This window comes from Ochotona curzoniae, unplaced genomic scaffold (assembly GCF_017591425.1).
Source record: "Ochotona curzoniae isolate NIBS_2020 unplaced genomic scaffold, NIBS_Ocur_1.0 patch56, whole genome shotgun sequence".
NCBI lineage: Eukaryota > Metazoa > Chordata > Mammalia > Lagomorpha > Ochotonidae > Ochotona > Ochotona curzoniae.
In genome coordinates, this window is record NW_024467035.1 from 649,704 (window position 1) to 671,474 (window position 21,771).

General features: G+C 37.4%; 1 protein-coding gene across 4 annotated transcripts in view; it reads left to right on the forward strand.

Annotated features, from left to right (window-relative positions):
• LOC121168093 (receptor tyrosine-protein kinase erbB-4) overlaps positions 1-21,771 on the forward strand; it is a 984,643-nt gene that overhangs the window by 639,075 nt on the left and 323,797 nt on the right. For all 4 annotated transcript variants that reach the window (XM_040997858.1, XM_040997859.1, XM_040997862.1 and 1 more), the window contains exon 5: positions 21,182-21,247. In XM_040997858.1, coding sequence (XP_040853792.1) covers positions 21,182-21,247 — 66 coding nt within the window. The remainder of the gene's footprint in view (positions 1-21,181; positions 21,248-21,771) is intronic.

The window sequence follows — 21,771 nt, forward strand, 5'->3', positions numbered from 1 at the left end:
AGTTTATTTCTTCATTACTATGGAAAGGCAAAGTCCGATCCAGACACTGGCTTTGGTCTGAAGTCTGTGAGAACCCAGTGGCATCCTGTGGTGGATGGGGACGCTGTTCTTCATGTAGTACATACGGGGAAAGGAGCCAGCCCGCCCCGGAAGCTCCACATAGCGGCCTTACGTTGTGAAGATGGAGTTCTCAGGATATATACACTTTTCCTTAGTTCCCACCTAGAGCACGACTGCTGAGGGATGACGTCCCAACGTGAGTCAGAGTAGCCAAAAATAATCTAACTGTAACAGATAATACACAGGGAAAATAGGAAAATCTAAGTTATATTTGTCTTCTAGCAATCATTTATCTATATAATACATATAATAGATATATAATACATAAATATAGAATAGTATATATAGCATTCTAACACTCATGGGTAAGTATATCAGTGACATTTTCAATAAACTTAAAGTTTATTAAACATAAAGTGATGCTTCATTTATGTGCAACACTGTAATAACAAATATAATAACAATTCTCAATCACAAGAATATAAAAATGTTGAAAACCTATCACTTTCTGAAAATTAAGCAAGTGGTAATGTATCAGCACAGTGACATTGAAACAGAAACATTAAGATTTCCTCACAGAGAAGAATTGGTGGTTAAGAGAATGGATTTGGGGACCAGCACAGTAGCCTAGCGGCTGAAGTCCTCACCTTGAATGTGCTGGGATTCCATATAGGGGCTGTTTCATGTCCCAGGGGCCCCAATTCCCATCCAGCTCCCTGCTTGTGGCCTGGAAAAGCGATCGAGGACAGCTCAAAGCTGTGGGACCCTGCATCCACGTGGGAGACCCAGAAGAGGCTCTGGGCTCCTGGCTTGGGATCAGCTGAGGTCTGGCCATCGTGGCCATTCGGGGAATGAATCGATGGATGAAAGTTCCCCTCCTCTCCACCTCTCTGTATATCTGACTTTGCAATTAAAAAAAAAAATAAATCTTTTTAAAGAGAGAGAAAGAGAATGGGTTTGATAAACTAACCTCGCTTGTTTGAAATTAGACATTACTGCTTACTGGCAATTTGACGTTCAGCAAGTCATTCTTGCTCTGAGCACCTTCATTTCCTCATCTGTAAGAGGACAGTGTCAAGGGTTTAGCTGAACTGAGAAGTAAGACTAGCATTGGAACGGCCCAATCAGACAGCAAGCCAAATGAAAACAACAGTCAAATTCCCAATGTCTTCCTTACAGTGATATTATGAGCAAGAGGCTAAATTTGGGAAAGCACCAAACCTCCCCATCTACCTGCCCTGCCCCTAGAACAGTGCCAGGCACAAGCCCATGGGTCAGAGGCATACACACAGACATAGGGCTGATCCCACCACCGTGAGGCTCTCGAGGTTCTTGTACCTAGACGAAAGAGAGGTAAGGGCAAAGACTGAGTAAGCAAGTCCTGAGTCCTGAAACAGAGTGGAGAAGAAGTGTTGGCAAACTCACTGCATGTGCTGTCGCGCCCTTCCATGTAGAGGCATGAGGCATCGTTCTGTCAAAGGACTCTATCCGAGGGCTCCTCTGAGGGGTTAGCCTAGGCTAGGAGTATAGATATGGGTAAGAGCAGGGCCGACCGAGGAGTCTGAAGTCCTTGAATCCAGTTCCCTTCAGACATTGCAAAGCATTGTCTATGCAGTGCATCTAATGTTTAGAGTGAGTTTTTCCAGTGAGATCAACCAGGTAGAGAAATTCTTTATATTTACTGGGTTCTAAGCTAGAAAAAACAATTCTAGTTTTTACCAGTAACTCCAGATTCCCAGTTTATGATGAGCAATCATAGGTTTAAATGAAATCTGCATATGAGAAGGGAATCTTTAATCCTATATTTATAGCAGCACAATCTACAATAGCAAAGATGCAGAAACAACCCAGACGCCTGTCAAAAGAGGAGTGGATAAAGAAACTATGATACATTTACTCCATGGAGTTCTTCTCATTCCTAAAAAGAATGCAGTTCTTCCATTTTCAGCCAAATGGTCCCAACTAGAGATCATTTTGCTCAGTGAAACAAGCCGAGCCCAAAGTGCAAATACATATTCACTCTGGCAAACTTCATAAAAAATTTAAGATCAATAGCCCTTGCAATACGATTTTTACTAGCATTTCATAGGTTTTGAAATTTTTGTTTTTACTTTCATTTCTTAAAATTTTCTTTGTTATTAATTTATTCACTTGCTCATAGGTCATATAGTAGCATCATTTTCTCTAGGAGCATTTCTTATTTTCTTTTTCATGTCTTCAGTGACACTGGTCATTCAGTAGCATGTTATTTAACTTCATTTTGTTGTAAATTTTTTTTTCTCTCTCGCTGACTTTGTTTTATGGCTTTTCATTTCATGGGATGTATAGTAACTGCAATAGAGCCTATCATAGCCAGATGTGAAGATACAATAAGGTATGCATGTCTACTTCCAAATAAAAAATGGACTCCCAATGAAGCTGTTAAATGTATCTTGACAATAGGCTGCTGAACTCTGCCATTGTCCATACCTACAATGTCAGTGTACGCTTAATGGATGATGGACCTGGAGGAGGCTTTGGGCTCCTGGCTTCAGATCAGCTCATCTCCAGTCATTGCAGCTGCTTGGGGACTGAATCAATGGATGGAAGATCTTCCTCTCTGTCTGTCCTCACACGGATGCAGTGTCCCAAAGCTTTGGGCTGTCCTTGACTGCTTTCCCAGGCCACAAGCAAGGAGCTAGATGGGAAGTGGGGCCTCAGATTAGAACCGGTGCCCATATGGAATTCCGGCACGTGCAAGGGGGGAACTTTAGCTGCTAGGCTACAACGCCGGGGCTGGAATGCATTTTTAAAAACAAGACATAGACCATGAGTGCTACCTGCTGCTAATGATGAAGTGTGAACTTGTGTCTGACACTGATCAGAGAACTTCTGCTGCATTTAGAAGAGGATTTTCAGGTCAAATGAGATTCACCATTGGAATTAACTTTTATCACAGAGCATTAGGAGGAATCAGGAAAAATGCATCTGCTAACCTTGTTTTCCAGTAACTCCATGAGAGAAAAATGCAGTTTCACTTTTGAACAATTTGTTTCTACATGGGTCTTTATGTCCATCACAGGTGTTGAGTTCTCCTGCATTAGCTATTCCATCAAGGAGTGATGTGTCTAGGCGTGCGCATGTGTGTGTATGTCAGCCATGCTTTTTAGGAATAGCAGAGTATTCATTAGAAGTTCTTCTTTGGGAATGGGCACATATTTAAGAAATGATTTTGATGTCTGAGGTATTTCCAGTCTTTTTAATTATGTTGTTGGGCTTTCAGCCTCTAGTGCAGTAAAGGAGATAAGGTATTAAAATTTGCAACCAAGGACTGCCATTGTGGCACAGCAAATTAAACTCCTGGTTCTGCAAACATCCTGCATAGCAATACCAGTTCTGGGGCTGGCTGCTCCACTTCCTGTTAGTGTGCCTGGGAGGGCAGTGCAAGGTGCCCCATGCACTTAGCTCTCTGTCACCCATGCAAGAGACCAGGTTTGATTTCCTGGCTCCTGGCTTTGGCCTAGCCCAGATGTTACTGTTAGCCATTCTTGGACATCCTTAACTTCATCTCAGAAAGCAATGTATCATTGTAGACCTTTCTTAGTTCATCTCATATCTTGTGTTTTTCATGCATTGCATGTGTTATTTTATTACAGTTATATCTTACTACACATAACATATGACAGCAGATGAAGTTGTATGCAATTAGAAGTAAACATATTTACATATTTGGGCACACAAATATAAACACACACAGATATCAATAATATTTTATGGACTTATAAATGATTTAATATTGGTAGCAGAGTCTACGGACTTCACTATGCTGGCAGTATGTTCTTGTGCCACCCATCTGGTGTACGCTCTCATAACCTCAAACCTTGCTAGGCACTCCCACGACTGTTCTCACAGCTTGTTGAGCTTGATTGCCTTCACGAGTGAAACCACTTATTAACGTCTTGAAGGCTGGGAACATGATTATATTCAGAGTTCTACTGATTTTAGGGACAAACCTTAGTACCATAGGCCTACTATAAGATATCTATGCTAGTAAAATGATAAGCAAAACATATTAGAATGCATAAAATCCACATCTCTATTTCACAAACTTTCTTCTTTTTTCTTTCTTTCTTTAAATTTATTTAGTTGTAAGTGTGAACTACAGAGAGAGGGAGCGAGATCTTCCATCTACTGTTCACTTCCCAGATGATTCCAGCTAAAGTCAGAATCCAGGAACTTCTTTCAGGTCCCCCCACATGAGTGGCAGGGGCTTAAACGCCTGGTCCACCTTTAACTTCTATTCCCAGGCCATAAGCCCAAAGCTGGATTGGAAGTGGTGTAGCCAAGAAACGAACTGGTACACCTATGAGATGCTGGAGTGGCAGGTGTCGGCTTTAATTACTGTGGTGATATTCCCCTCTTCTTCTGTGATTTATTTCATCCATAATTGTATGGCGTGATCATGTGTAAGTTCTACTTTTCAGCCAGCAGTCATAGATCTCAATTACTAGTCACACACTCTTCTTTGTTTACTAATGAAATTGAATTTCACAAACAACCCATTTTATCTATTTTTCTCATCCCTTGAAGAAAACTGGGAGGAGAAATGAATACTCCCTGTAAATAAGTGAAAGATTAAATTCACATTGGAATTTATGTTTCCATAGTATCTCCAGATACTTTTAGTTTTATTGTTTTTCTTTTACTGATTATCACTTGTTGAACCACTTTATTTGCAAGGTCAGGATAGAGATGTAGAAGAGACTGTTGGTCACACTACAGAGTGAATAGTGGTACCTCATCAAGGAGCTAGGGAATAATAAATAAAACAAGTGGCTAAACACATTTGTCAGTCTTTTCAATCTAGGTAGTTGTAAGCAGAAGTATGCAAGTTTTATTTAGTTATCTGCTGTCTGGAGAAAACCACTTATATTATCCTTAAAAGTGATTCTTTTGCAAATTATAGGTTCTCTTTTTAAGTACATTAAGAAAGTAGAGGAAATTATGCAGTGAAATATCTCTTACAAATCTCTCTTTTAAAATATGAGAAATGGAAATATGCAAAAGGAAAAAGAACAGCTTGAATAACTATAGTTACCTTAAGGTAGATATCTTCATCAGCTACTTTATTCTACATTTTACTCTTTAATAAATGAAGATGTTGATCCAGATAGTTTTTAATGCAAGTAATTTCTGTATGCTCAATTCAGGGTCAATACTCAAGTAGAATATAGCAGTAAATATAATATACATATATATGTGTGAACTCTAGCAAAATCAATTTGATTTTACTAAGACAAAATTGATCATTCTGAAAGTTCAAAATGCAGTGAAATTTCTGTAAGCAGTGGGACAGGGCCCCTCTACTTGAGCCATATCTTTGTTCTCACAGTACTCTGCATTAGCAGCAATTTGAAATTGAAGCCAAAACTGGGATGTGAACCCTGCTTTTCTGATGTGGGACACGGGCATTCTAACCACTAAACCAAATTCCTGCTCCTGTCCTATTTTATATTTGAAATAGTATCTGCCACATGGTCAGTTTCTAATAATATTGGTAATCATTTTTACAGTATTATAGAATTATTATTTATCATTAAAATCTTGCTCACCCAGAGAGGTAAATTGTGGTCGCCCTTGTCTTGTCCCACCATCTACATTTATAAACACATAAATTCACAGGTTATAGAGAGGCATGGGTTTGGATACTTTTCAGTACTCTTGACTTCCTCCTGGAGCAGTCTCAACCCCACGCTTAAATATAGTGACCTCTGCTTAGTCATCAGCTACATCAAAGATTTGGCAACTGATCCCAAGTAATTTTGAACTACATGCAAGTGATTCGCTAGGAGACTGTTTCTGCTAACGATCGCACTCAACCTATCTGCCCAATGACCTCTTGATCTCATAGAAGCCATTGCATTTCCTCAGTATTGGTACTAACTTTTTAAGAACCAGTCATTTTTATGACATTCTTCATCTTCTCCTGTCTGCTCTTATCAGTTTAGGAAACTGTTCTTTTTTGTTGACACAAACTAGATACTTAATGCATTGATTATGCTTATTGGCTCTGGATTCAATAATTCTGAACCCTAACTCCCAGCTGAAAACTCACTGCACGACCTTGGACACATTATTAAGTTACTCTGGCCTCAGTTTCCCAGTCTGTGGTACTATTATCTACCTAACATTGTCTTGGGAACTAAGTTGTCCATATCATTCCCGGTAAGTAGTCCCATTGCATTTTATATAAGCTGTGTTCAGCTCTCCTAGTATGCTAGCTGCCAAGGACTTTGATTCTATCTGCAAGACTTATATTTCAGATAATTATAAAATCAAAAATAGTTTTAGGAAACAGGAAACTATCAAAATGATAAGTAGAAAGGGTGATATTTAGGCATAAATAATTTGCAATAGAACACAATACATGCAGTGGGTTGCAAATCATTTATCATTTTTCTGTAAATAATAGCTCACTTTCTCGATCTGTCCAGTAGCATATCAGGAAGAAACTCAATTGAAATAGCCTGTTGATGGAATTGGATTTTTAAACTATATTATAAATCCATTATGCTGAAATTTGACTTTTCATATGTGAACTTCCAAGGTGAATTAATGGAAGCATTCTACATCAAGACATTTTGGGCTTATTACTTACTGTAATGCCTTTTGGGTCGCATTTTATAACCTCCATCAATTGTAAAATCACATTTTCACTCTGTAGGCTTTCAGTGGCATTTTAAAAATATGCCTGTTTGTTAATGTGGGTTGTTTTTATTTCAGGTGTGAGGACTTTAAGGTACCCAAACACAGAAAGAGCTAAGTCCAATTTTTAAAAGCTAACTCCCTTCGGTGGATGAAAAAATGGTAGCAACATAAGATGAGACTTCTGACTACTACACCTCAGAAGAGTCTGTTTAATATAGTGCCATGGAGCTACCTAATCTTTTCCAATTTGTTACCCATTTTTCTTTGTTATCTGTCTCGGTGATGTCTCATCTTTCCAACTGAGTGCTACAGGCTAGCAATCTATAACAAACCTCAGTCTCCATCTCAGATATAATAAAAAAGGGAGGCTATAAGATTAATGGCCCCAGCCATAATTATAAAGTCCCAAACCACAGACATTATAAGACCTTTCAGATTTTGCTCAGCATTGAAGAACCTGTGTCAATGGATGAATGTGAAAGTATTGACCTGTTAGTAACAAAAATGTTGGTATATTCAATACCAGAAGCCTACTGTGCTTCAAGCACCATTAAGAATTGCAGATAAGTAATGGCTTCTTCCCCTAAGGAGCTTATAAGAATTTGATCCATCTCAGTTTTCCCTTGATAATACTCATTTGTTATTAATTCACAGAAGAGATAGATCTATTCTTGGAGCTGTCAAGTGGAAACCAGATGAAAGCAAAGGCTGTCCATGGGGACAGTACAACACACAGATATTGGAAATTTCTTTATGCTCATGGTGAAATGGAACTAGTACACTGTTCTTCAAGTACTGACTGTTCTGACAGTATAAAAATGGCAAATACTAGATGATTCATATACTTTCGTTCTCTACCTGCTTCATCATACTGTTTCTGACTGAACTTTTCAGTCTAGCAGAGCATCTGTGTTTCTGCCCTTAGATACAGATACTTATACATATGCAAACACATATCTGGGAAGTATCACTTGAAGGTTGCAATGCACATGCAGAAAAAAAAAAAGATGGGACCAAGAGTTATTGAATCAGAGACCTGGAGAATGGCAGAGGCCATCAATCCCATAACATTGATAGCTGTATATGAGGGGAGAAAACTGCAAGATTTGTAAGGGAGGGAATCAATGAGATTGAGAACAATAGAAACTGGAGTAGATTGGCCATAAATGAGAGACTTCAAAGAGGGAGATTTGTATGAGAAAACTGAAAAATAGGAAAAATCCAAAACTGTCTACATTAAGCCCCATGTGATATCGTTTAGGAGGAATAAACTCATTTTGTTTGAATTTTGACTGTTGCATCATGTTTCCAAAATATGATACCACTCAAAATCTAAACAAGTGGGTTTATGGTTTTACTCTTATGAATAAAAATCATGGAGTGAAGCAAAGCCTCAGAATCAGTACTGTCTAATCTTTTCTAACTCCAAGGTTAAGTCCGTATGTGAGTTTCTAGCTCTGAAATGTGCCTTGAAATATTCCCACCACCCCGGACATCTTCCATCCGTACTAGACTCCATGAGGGGGCTAACCCCAAGTAGCAGATTTAGGTTTTGCTGGAACTGTATTATTCATGTCCTTCTTTGCTGAGATGGGATTTTTATGCCAGGTCAAAGCATGCCAGGACCTTTGAAATCCAACTGTTTTTGTTTGCTGTGCCTGTCAAAACAATTAGGGCGCCAACTCCTGGCTCCTTCCTGTTCCTTGACCTCGGTGCCTCACTGACCATCTTTATTTGTAAACATTTCAGTTTCCACATTATTTGACTTATTTACCACACCATTACTGCTAACTCTCAACAGCTCCTTGTCACTCCATAGTGTTTATTTTTTAAACTGTTAAAAGTGTAACATAAAGGAGAAGAAGGAAGAGGAGTGAGGGAGAAAGGGCGTGAAAATGGTCATTAACATCCAGGGCTGCGCCAGGGCAAAGCTAGGCAGCTGACCTTCAAACAGACCTTCCACATGGGTGCACGGGCCAGGTACTTGAGCTGTCTATAACTGGTTTCCTTGTTGCATTAGCAGGACCAGGGTCAGAAGTGGAGCAACTAGGATTTGAACCAGCACCCACATTTGAGACCAGTGCTGCAGACAGAAACTTAACCTACCATGTCACAGTACAGCCCTTCTTCAAAGGTTTTGAATATTTTTTAATTTTGTATTTTTAAATTTTATTTTTGAGTGCTAGTAACTCCCCCAATGCTTGCATTATCTGGAACTGTGTCAGGTAGTAGTTGGAAACCAGGAACTCAATGAACTCACGGATTTCAACACAACCAGTAAAATCTTTATTTATTGTCCCCCACAGCATGCTTCAACAGACACCAGAAGGCACTCAGAGACATGACTATTACCCTAGAAGGCACTGATTTGGGATGTGGGCGTGTCAAGTGGCATCTTAACTACTTGGCCACTTAACCATCCCTCATCCTTGTATCCTTGTAAACATACAGTGTTGTGATGAAGTAATAGGACAATCCCCATGGATATTTACTATGTACTTTATGTCTTATATCTTATTCCATTTAATTTTCCCTAACATTTAAATCATACAGATTGATCAGCTACATTGTATTAATGAGACAAGTCAGCTCTTAAAGCTTTTTGTACAAGGTTCTACTAATTGTAATTGCTGGAACTGAAGACACATCAGAGTGACTTCAAAGATAATGTTTTATATACTTCACCAGCACTTGGTAAAAGCTTATAGTTTCTTCATTTTTCCAGGACCTAGTTCTTTAAGTGTTTCACTTCTGTGAACACTGAGAGAATCAAATCAAAATATTATAAATTGCTTACACGTCCAGTAGTATTTTTGGAATATCAAATTCCCTAAAATCTGAGCTGTAATTTCTTTTTTCATTTTCCACTTTGGATATAAATGACAATTACTAAAATAGATCTATATTTAATTGACACTTGCTTTATTCCTACTTACTGCTGAATTTTAATAAGTAATAGAACCAAAGTAATTGGAAATTGCAAGTGAGAAAATGGGCAGAGACAACAATATTTGGCTATCACACATGACATACATGAAAACAACCACAAAACAAAGACAGAAAAGAGACTGATATGGCATGAAGGATAAGCCTTTGGCTCCATTTAAAGGGTAGAATTTTTGTTTTTCTTATCTAGAGAATATGAGAAATAACGGAACTTGTATTATAATATAAAATTTAATTGAGCTGATATGCATAAAATAGCTCACTGCATAAAAAGTTTAAAGCACTCAGTAAATGTTAGATGATAAGGTGATGTTGATAAGGTTGTTGATTCTGTTTAGCTTGGATTATACAGAATGATACATACCTTGATGTTAAAGGCAAACACTTAAAATTTTCTATACAAACAGGAAAATGGAATGAAGAGATACGATGTGGTATAATGTGTCCAACTGTCGCTTGCAACACTCACATCCCAAGCCAGCGTCCTTGGGTGTAAAAGCTTTGCCTCTGCTTTAGATCTGGCTAGTTATCATTAAGGAGTATGAGGGGAAACTATGATGGCCCAATTGCTCGAGTTTCTGCCCCCTGTGTGGGAGATCCCCATGGAATTTCAAGCTCCTGTCTTTGGCCTGCTACAACCCTGGTTATGGCAGAAATTTGGGGATTGAATTGGCAGAGGAAAAAATATATCTTTCCTTTCCCTCTCTCCCCTCTTTCTATGTCACTCTTTCAATTAGATGAAAATAAATGAAGATATCAAGAATAGTAACAAAATAAGAGATGTCAACTAACACACGAGGGAAACAGCAAAAATCACAATGGAAACAAATTGTGACATATATCAGACATATACACAGATACATTTTATTGATGAGTATATATTTGCATTATGTGGGTATTTTTTTTTTTTTTTTTACAAAATCTTGAGTTGTGGGGCTGCTATTGTGGCATATGCACAAAGCCACTGCTTGCTGTTCCAGTATCCCCTATGGGCACAGGTTCCAGTGTATTTGATTTATTTATTGTATGGCCACTGCTAGCTCTTCAGCATTTTCTTTTTTAAGATTTATTTATTGAAAGGCAGAGTTACAGAGAGGAAAGGGAACAGGCAGGGAGAGAGAGAGAGAGACAACTTTATCTGCTGGTTCACTCCCCAAATGGCCACAACTTCCAGTCCATCTCCCTGGATCTAGCTTTGTCCAGACTATGATGAAGCACCTGGCTCTTGGCTTTGACCTGGCCAAGTGTTGGCCATTGCAGCCTATCTGAATGTCAATCAGTGGAGGAAAGATCTCTCTCTGCATATCCTTCTCTTTTTGTAACTCTGACTTTCAGATAACAAAATAAGTCTTACAAACATAAACTGAAACACAGATTTCATACTTCTAGTTCTGTCTCATTTCATTCATCAAGTTCTTTTGCAATCAACATGGTTATACTCCATAATAGGATGTGTTGTCACTTTCAGATTTGTATCTTTTGAAATGTGTTACATTTCAAATGTTTTATCCAACTGAGCGATTAAAAGGTCAAATCTGATAGATGTGTACAGAGGCCATTGGCACACTGCTAGAACTAGTACATCAATCTGGACCAGCCTGCCCTATACTTCTATCTGATGTTCAGATATGTGTGCTGTTAAAACAAAAAATCCATACAACTATGTCAAATGCCAACAGTGTTTTCTAGAATAATATAATGAAAGACAAAGATTCTTTCTGACATCCAAATAATATTTCCATGACAGTTCTTTTGAAAGAATGTAATGAGCTTGAGGATCATTTCATTTTTAAAAAGCTTTTAAATTTCAGAATAGTTTTAAATTTACAAAACAAAAACTGTGAAATAGTACACTCATCTCATTTCCCACACACAGCTTCTATTTTTAACAGCTTCTACTTGAATGACACGATAAGTTGTTATAATCCCTATAGCAGACACAGATTACTTATGATCTTATTTTAGTATGTTTGTTATAGATTTTAAGTCAAAATTCCTCTTTTCTTTAAACTTCTCCCAGCCTAACACAATCAATGTTCTGTATTCAGGCTGAGTATTTTTAGTCCCTACAAATGAGAGAAATATGGAGTATTTCCCTTTCTGTGTCTGACATATTTCACTTAACATGATGTCCTCCAGTTCTAACCATTTTAATGAAAATGACAGGCTTTCGCTCTTTTTATGGATGTGTATTTTTTAATGTGTATTTTCATTTAAAACTATGTATTTATCTCCTACTTGTGCCCATGTAAATGTCTGATAAAGGAAAATAGTTACATGTCTGTGTGATGTGAGGTAATTTCATTTCAAATATGTTATTTACTATCAGCCAAAGATGTTTAGGTTAAAATATAAAGTGAAAATAGCAGTTCATGAAACTATATAGATTTCAAGCAAAATAAGTATTTCAAATAATAAACAGCAACAAAAGCATGCATTTTTCTTTGTATATTTTTGCTCATTTTGCAATCTTTCTCAATGTAACATTGTCACAAGTGGTTCTGTTGCCTTCCAGCACAATTAAGAGTCTACACGATTGTGCCTTTCAATGCTTTTTGTTATTCACCCAACAAACTAGGGTAAATTTTCCTTAGCAGTTTAATTTCAGTTAAACTCTCTTATTCACATATATTCAATGCTCTGTCTCTTATTCCTCTACCCGACGGTATGAGACCCGTGCCGGGCTCTCTCTTCTGAAGCTGGGAGTGTTCGAGACAGTCTTGTTCCTGCAGAGGCTAGTTCAGGACAGTTTGCCTATCCACGTTTAAGCCCATATTCTGGGCTCAGTTTCTCCAGCACTTATCAATCTCTCAGGCACTCAGTCTCTCCAGTTCCTGTCTTGTGTCTCCTTGTAGACCCCCTGCAGTGGGTTGGGAGGACCTGGGTGGTGGCAGAGTGGAAATTATCTTGAGTATTAACTTGGAGACGCAACCCGGAGACACAGACAAGTCCTGACATGTGACTAACTATTGCTACTTAATCTAGTGGTAGAAGTTACACACAAGTTCACATTGCATTAGATTAGTTCATGTTTCGTACATCTCATATACAGGTTAAACAACACATATCAGTTAATATTGCACAGAGATATTTTAAGGGGATGGGTTATACACAATAATATATTTTAGCAAGTTTTGCTATTCTGTTCATCATAAACATATAATTGAACCCAAATCAGTCATGTTATTGGGAATATGGAATAGCAATGAGTCAGGAAAGTCATTACAATGTGGCACCAGATAAAATCAGTTAAGCATAAAAGTCATCTGGCCACAGAAAAGGGGAGGGAAGCAAATGGGTGGAGAATGAATTTTTATGCTGTAGGAAGAGCAAAGGGTAAGAGAGTAGTGGGCCAGCTGGAGAAGAACAGAAGATGGTCATGGAGATGTGAGCAGAAGTCTTGTCAGGCTGTCGGGGTTCAGGAAGGTGCTCAGTTGTTAGTTTGGAAGAAGTTAGATTTGGTGTAAAGATTGCTCTAACATATTGGGTAAAGGATCTAAACAGCCAGGTTGAAAGTGGGACACCATTTATTGAATGGCCACATTAACCCAAATAAGTGGTGATTTGGGCCGACGTTACAGGGATAATGGTACAGGTAGTGAGAAACGATCGGACATGTATGTTGGAGGTAGCCATAGCTTCATGTGTAATCAGTGTGAACCTGTGCTGTGAGAGATGAAAGTTAAGAGTGACTCATTTTTTTTTTTATCATGAGTTTCTGCAAGCACTGCTATTGACAGAATTGCAGGAGACATTGCAGGGAAAGTTTTCTGATGAGTGCGAAGAACAAGGATTCAGTTTTGGAACAGCAGATTTTCAGATCTCTGCTAATCATATTGTTGAAGATGTTTTATAAAACAAAAAGAAATATGCATTACATTCCACTTGGCTTGGGCCGGAGGTACAGATGTAATGGCTATCAGCCTACAGTGATCATAAGAAGATTAAATGAGTACAAGCAGATAAAGACTGAATACATCTGGAAGGACCGCCAACATATTATGAAAACAGCGCTCTGTGCGGTGCAGACCTCCATGGGCTATCCTTTGAATAGAGCATGGTCTGAAAAACAGTCCAGTGTGCTATTGGTGGCCATGGCACACTCACAGCAGTGGATGGATCCTTAATATTGCTGCTGTTAGTTGCAAGCAGCAGACACATCTGAATTTAGTCTTTAAGTTTTCTGGAAAAGTTTTTCACTTTCTCCCTACCCTTTATTAATATGTTCAAAAATGCATTTGACATTGCTGGAACTAATTCAGTTCCCCAGTAGGTGAAATTCCTATATTTTACTCTCTGCTAATAGTTCTAAACAGTGATAATTACCGCTTTTCTAATTGCTTGATTTAGAAGAAATGTTTGACAGTGTCATGAAAGTTTTAGATTTTCAGGAAAAAAAAAAACATAATTTGAGCCATTTTAAAAGTATGACTTTTACAAATGCTTTTTTTTTAACCTTCTGATATTATTTGCTTTGAAGATATTGCTACTGATTATAGTAAACTGAAGGAATTTAAGGTTGTGTTGGGAAGAGGGTAAAAATATAAATAATACAAATAATATTAGATGCAGTATGGTACCAGTTTTTTTTACCTTAAATGGGAATAAGATTCTTTTACACTTTCCATGTTTATTTCTTTTTTGACATAATATTTAGTAAGAAGAATAAGCTTCCTAGTTACTCATTCTTATGATCACATGAGTGTATCTATACCTGTAAAAACAACAGAACAACAATAAAAATTTCAGGTTCTAAATAAACCATTACCAGTTTTTTTTTTTAAACTGTGAATTTGTATTGCTATGGTCGGTCTAATTGATTCCATGTGTAAAACAGTTTTGCAAAAGTATGGTAATACAATAGTTAGTTGCCTCCATTTGTGAGTTAAGAAGCTTAGGCAATACGGCACAGTCCCTGGTTTCCTCATCCACTGTGGCCCAACTTTCTCTCTACACCAGATATTTCTGCCAGTGTCATTTCTCCTATGGATCAATATATTATTATTTTCTGATGTCTCGGGAGAACTGAAAATTGTGAGAACACTCAGTTCCTTAAAACCTTTGAACAAATCTGTGCATCTCTTACCTACTACGTTCTCCTGTCTGAGGTGGGACTGGGTTAAAGGCTCTGCTCTGGAAGCCTTAGATTAGTGAACTGAGCCCCAAAGATGGGGTAGACAGAAGCATCGCAGGCTTAATGGTACATTACTTGCTTCATTTTAAAATTCATCATTATTAAAGATTCATACTGTATATTAGTAAGGAAGAATGACAAAAAGAGAAGAGGTGAGACAGAGGAGGTTTCTATGCTGTGATCTACCCCCCAAATGGTCAAAGTGACAAGGTGTGGGCCAAAAGGATGGGACTCCTGTTGAGTTTCCCACATTGCTGGCACAGGGCCAGCTTCTTGGACCAGCTTCTGCTGATTTCCCAAGTTCATTAGCAGGGGGCTGGATTGGAAGCAGAGAAGCCAGCAGCACTCTGATACGCAACACTAGCATTGCAGGTGGCAGCTTGATGTGCTTACAGTGCCTGCCTCTACAACTTATCTTGATCATACAAGTACATATGGTATTCTAAATCTTTTACCACCATTGCTCTGTTGGTACTTGTAGAAACATCAACTTTAATGAGTTTCACATTATCAGTTTTTTTTTTACAGTGCAATAATTACTGAAAGTAGTTTGAACTAACTCTTGATTTAACTTAGGAAATGAAAAATTTCAACTCTACATTTTTCATATTGAAATTCACCTTTCTAATTAGTGGAAAAAACTTCCCATTTTTTTTACAGATTATCAAAATACTAAAAATTAAACTTTCCATTTAGCAATTAACTTTCAAATGAGTGAGCAAGATAGGAAAATAAATTGGAACTAGAAGAAAAAGCTAAAGACCATTTACATAACAAAAGTATGGGGTTGAATAAATCCAGGACAATTAAAATTGTCATAGAACAAGGAAGTGTTAACATCTGATAAAGGACAGCAATTCACACAACATGAATGTCATTCCTATGAAATCATTCACTGAAATCCTATTGAGACTTTACTGTCATATGAGCATCTTATAATAATTTAAATTTTAAAAAGTCATCAATGAATTTTTTAGTGTTACCAACAGAAAATGAAGTTTGAAGGAAGGATGTCCACAAATCAAGGAGAAAATATTGACAATAGAAAATTGTTAGTTTTTTTACATTGTCTAAGAGTGAAAGCTTTGTTTCCAAGTATATGTCCAGAGATAATACTTAAAATATTGATTAAAAATATGACCATGATGATTACAGAATTTAAAAAATTATGTGAAGCCATATTTCTCCTTTACTCTTTTTCATCTTGAAACAATTAATATCAGATTGTGGTGTTGCGGGGACTGGACATTTTACCCTCCCATTTAAGATGCTCGTGTCCATATCAATATTGTTATGTCCAGGGGTGGATTCTGAGGTTTAACTCCTAAATCCATCTCCTTGGTCCCTGTGCCAGTAAAGACCTGAAGGTGTTTTGATAGCTGAAGTAATCAGATTCTTTTGTGTAGGTGGAATACCTAGACTGAATTCCTACCTCCTATTTCAAGCTCTACGCCAGTCCTGTAACTGTATGTATTTAGAAATCAGATCTCTTGACTTCGCCCTCCTTCTTGCCATGTCTGCTTCTCGAGTATTTTTTGTTTGTTTGATTTGTTTTATTTTAAGAAAAGCATAATAAATAAAATTACAGCTTCACCCAGAAAAATAAAACCAGCACCTTGCACAAAATAAAGTATGACCAGTTAATTTTAGGAATGATGATGACCTGAAATCTTTTCTACCCTTCAGGTTAAACTATTTGTGACTGTGTTAAAACTTCTTGGCCAACACATTACTACCTATACAAGGCAAACTCGCACAGTTATTAATGTTTTCAAGATATTTAATGAACTTGCACTCCAGCTGCAGTATCTTACACAAACTGTGCTCAAGTGACCTTAAACCATCATTATGGTCCCAAATGACTGTGTTCATCCATGGCTCTGTGCCATTTGCATTCAGAATGCAACTGTCCTTCCCTCTCTTCTTCGCCTGTACAAACTAGGATTCAAGCACAGCTGAAATGCCAACCCTTCTGTAAGCCTTACTGCCCTCCTTTATTCTGAATGCACAGCATATTTTAAGAAATATTACAGTAATAATGATTATTTGCCTATTTCCATACCTATTCCTAGACCCTAAAAACTCCTAGAGGGCAGAGCTTTGGCTTACTCATCCTTTTTATGCCTTTGCTAAGAAAAGGGACTGGTTTAACACAAACTTTCAATAAATGTTCCATTCCCCTTGTTTGAATTATGTGGTCGTGAAAAAGACTATTCTCTTATGTCCTCCCCCAGCAAAAGGATTTTTAAGAGGTCAAGACTAGCAGTTTTTAAAAGGACTGCAAGTACAATTCAGGAATGCAGCTGCACTGCCGTTGGCTGGAGGCAGTTTGGGGATATCATCTTTTATGGTAGCTGGTGACTTCAGATTGTGTAACTCTTCAACTGTCCTGGTGTATCACTTGCAGAAAGCATTACAGCAATAGATATTGAATCCCATTTCTGTTGATAGGCAGTCACAGGAACAAGCAGAATTCAAGCAGGAATTTATGACTCTTAAAATTACAAAAGAGACTCATGGACTCCAGTCCATGAAACAGAATGCAGAAGCTGAAGTTTTAGTTATATCTGTTGGACCAGCATACAAGATGAACTTGGTTACATTCTAACTTGAATGATGAATACTGCATTGTCAAAACAGAGGAGATTACCTGTAAATTAAAATGGCACTGATTTGTGGAACGTAATTTAAGAGATTAAAACAGTTAAAAATGACAGAGATTTTGTTGTGTTGATTATCTCCTCTCTTTCAGTCAGCATGACAGGGAGAATTAATATGAATGACTGCTATTATGGGAAATACAAGATTCGTTATTTTGAAGTGAAAAGTGACATTATTTTCTCACATAGTTTTAAAAAGTTATTCAATAAACAATCAGAAGATCGCTTAACAAGTTGAGATATGGAAACTGGCAGATTTGGGCAAAACATTGCTCTCATTTATATATTGTAGTATTTGACTAATCTCTTTACTGACTGTATTAAAAAAATTGAGGACACTCATGGGAAATAAACTTTATAAAGCTCATCCACACTATAATATCAATGACAGGCAAGTATAAGGTCTGTCTCCCTCATAAAATTAGGTCTGCTGAAGAGATACTGCATATCTGAAAAACAGCAAGAAAAATTCTTAATAAGACATTCAGCTCTAGATAAAGCATTCCTACTTCTGTAGGAGGCAGACGAACAGGAACCTTTCAGAGGCTAAACTTATCCTCTCCTCTCCAATGTCCTTGGGGGTGATTCCATTTTAGATTTCAGAGATAAATCGTTGTCTGAGGAGTGCAGTGTGCGTCCAAGCCATGAGGCATTGCACTAGAATGATCTAGCTCAACTTGGTTAGGTCTAGGAGGCCAGGGGGCTTTTAAGAATGTAAATTTTCTGGCTTAGTTTATACTTCAGAAGCATTAAACATTAGATTCAGTAGTGTCAGAATCTCTTCCTTTCAAAATAATCCTGAATTAATTCTCATTCTATGAAGTTCACCATATCTGTTTCAGTTAGATAAACTTATCTCCAATGCTTAACTTAGTTCTTTCTACGCAGAACAAATTAACTGCTTATGAAATAATTACGAATAAATGGATGAAGGGGAGGTTAGAAGCAGAGATTGTTTTTCCTAGATAGATGGAGAATAGAACTCCTTCCTCTACCGCATCATCACCTTGACAGTTTTGTATGGAAGAAATGGTGAAAAAAAAAAAGACTAAAAAGAACTTTACAAATAAATGGGGCAAGAATATTCTATAAAGCTACACTGTCCAATTATGCACAAGAATTAAACTTAGGTCATAAGCTTGAAACTAAAGTAAATGGGTTAATTCAAAAATAACTCTGGTTGGAGATGTAGATCAGATATTGTGACATTTACTTAATTGAGATAATTCAGTGAAAACAAAGTTATACCATTTTGAAGAGTCAAAATTGAACTGAACAAATTAACAGATTCCGTAGGAGTCTAAAAACTACACAAAGACAGGGCTGGCCTAGCAACCGTTTGTGGGATATGGTCTGTTCAAGAACTTCCAGTGCCTTTGTGGTAATCAAATTCAGAAATGTGAGGCCAGGTGATGCTCTATCTCCTCATGGCTTCCAAGGGGAAAGAGAAAGATGGGCTACGTGGAAGCATGGCAGTTGTGGCAGACCTCTTTTATCTCACTAATGAAGACGTTTGTTTAAAAGAGATGAAAGATATATATATCCCTCTTATTATATATGTAAGATATATATAAACCCTCTCATTATACCAAGTAGTTCTCCAATATCAATTTCATTCATCTTATGTGTGTGTGTGTGTGTGTGTGTGTTTGTGTGTGTATGTGTGTGTGTTTACTTATGGGGGGATACTTTACCATTTTTTCCAAATATGTAGTATTTGCTTTGATACATTTTGAAGAATCATAAACATTATTTCCAGTAATATGCCTTTTTTATTGTGTCTAGTAGAAATTCTCTGAGTGCTGAATCACAACTTCAAGGTCAAAGAGTTATAAAAAGAAAAAATCCAATCAGATGGGAAAACTGAGAGCATTAAATGTCTGTTGATTCTGCTTAGGCTTTCCTTTCATTCATTCTTTCCAGCCAGATAACATTGTGGTAACACAGAATAAACCTAAATATTTTATTATACCTAAACAAAATTAAAGAAGTGATGGATGAAGTGGTAGACCATGGTAGTCTTCTCCTATCTTCAATTAACAGGCTGCTTAACGAGTCTATCGAAAGAATACTATCACATCTAAGAAAACACCTTAGCATTAGCTACTTCCTGCATAAAAAGTTTGTACTCCCAAAAGTTTTCACTGCTTTCCACTTGGTGTTACAGTCCTTTCTAATTTCCGCTGGTATAAATCAATTAAGATTTATTAGCTTCATATAAAGGAACTCCAGTAAGTTTTTAATAATAATTATCATTATCACTGATTAAAGTTATATTGTTCAGGCCAGATGGAGTCTTTTTCCTGTCAGCTACAATGAGCTTGCATTATGTAGTTATAATGTGTTTAGATCTCAATAAACAGATGGTACGGTGACAGGATATGATACACTGGTGATGTCAGCAACAATGCTTCAAACAGAATTGCTTTAAATAGTCTCTATTACAGCAAGGATCCCAACACATTTAAGTTGGCTGTAATTGAGTCCTAGCATTGTTTTAATTTAGAAAAAGTATGAGATGCATCTAAAAGTTTCATAGAAAATAAAATTTACTGGTAAATTAATTTTGGTAGAAGAAATACCTTGCATATGGAATTCTTCATAATTCTCGAAACTGCATATTATGAGTGGACCTATGAAATTAAAGAATAAAATCATTTCCCATGATTTCTTCTAACAGTCTTTTGGCTGATTCCTTATGGAATTTCTCTCTCTGGAGCATTGATCAAGGCCTGTACCCACATATACCCACAGTAGATGCAATATTTTACCACTACAGGGGGTAAAGTTTGATTCCTGAAAGTACAGAATGTATCAGTAACATTTTTAGAAAAAAAATACTAAATAGGTAAAAATAAAGCTTTCAAAAAATTAAACGTTTTAAAGATTTACTTGGGTATTTGAAAGAGTGATAGAGAGAGCTTAGAGTGGGAGAGGAAGAGTGAGAGAGAGACATATTCTCTGGTTCATTCCTCAGACGGTCATAAGCCTCACTGATGTCTCCCACATGTGTGGCAGTGACCCAAACGTTTGGGCAATTTTCCACTGCTTTTTCTAGTCTCTTAGCAGGGAGATAGAGTCCATTGCCCAGTTAATTCCCCAATGCCTATAACAGCACTGCTGGCCCAGCACAAATCCAGGAGCCTGGATTTCTATGAAGACGGACAGGGACAAAGGAATGAGCCATCACCTGCTGCCTATTAGTGTTTCCATTTGTAGAAAGCTGCACTGGAATTACAGTAACTGGGACTTGAATCCAGGCACTCTGGGGATGTCTCCAGTAGCTAATTAACTACTGCAAACGTACCTGCTCTTTAATTTTCAGTAACTGTTAGTTTCTATGATCTGTGAGCTTTGGAAATTATGACCATAAAAGTGTTCAGTAGTCAAAGTGAATTTATTTAAAATAATGGCTTACATATTTCTGAGAAGGGACACATATTTCATTTATTGAATTTTCTAATAAAATATTGAGAGGAGTTTTGAGTACCAAATTATCCCTATATTTGACATATTTTGAACATTTAGGTTTTGCCGCTTTAAGCGAGCATGTTACAGGCTATGAGTCAAGCCTAACACAACATAAAAGTCCTTATAAAGGAGCAAGAATATTTCATTTGAGGATTTACCACCAGTCAAAAAGTATAAGGTTATAATGTGCGTTACCTTTTCTGTTCTCTTTCCTCTTCTCCAGGTGGGCGTTGTCATAAATCCTGTACTGGCCGATGCTGGGGACCCACAGAACATCACTGCCAGACTTGTAAGTATTCAAGTGAGAAAGTGTGGGTTTGAAGTGGCCAAGGAATCTTAATAATTGATTTTTTTAATATATCTGGTCATCTGACACATCAAAATGAGATTTTTACCTCTTTCTGATAGATTCACTTCCTCCCAAGAAAGCTGCCTCATATTATTGCTTTCAAATGACACATAATACGTAATTGCTTCTTCTATTTCTTTGTGGTTTCTAGATTAATAATCTCAACAGCACAGCTGTGGTGATAGTGGCTCTGACTTCAATGTCTGTGCATCACTAGGTGTAGGAAATCCAAATGTGTGCAAAATAATAATGACTCAATTTCACATCAACTGGGTATCTCAGTGCCTTTCCCAAGTGGTAATATCACCATTCATTAGGAAAAGAAGGGATGCTGTGTCCTTCTCTATACAAGGCAGGTTCAATTCTAGGTACAAGGATGGCCAGTATGTGAGTTACGGGCATAAATTCACATTTTTCAATGATGCAACTTGCCCTTAATGTGTATTGTCTCTTGAACTAAGTGT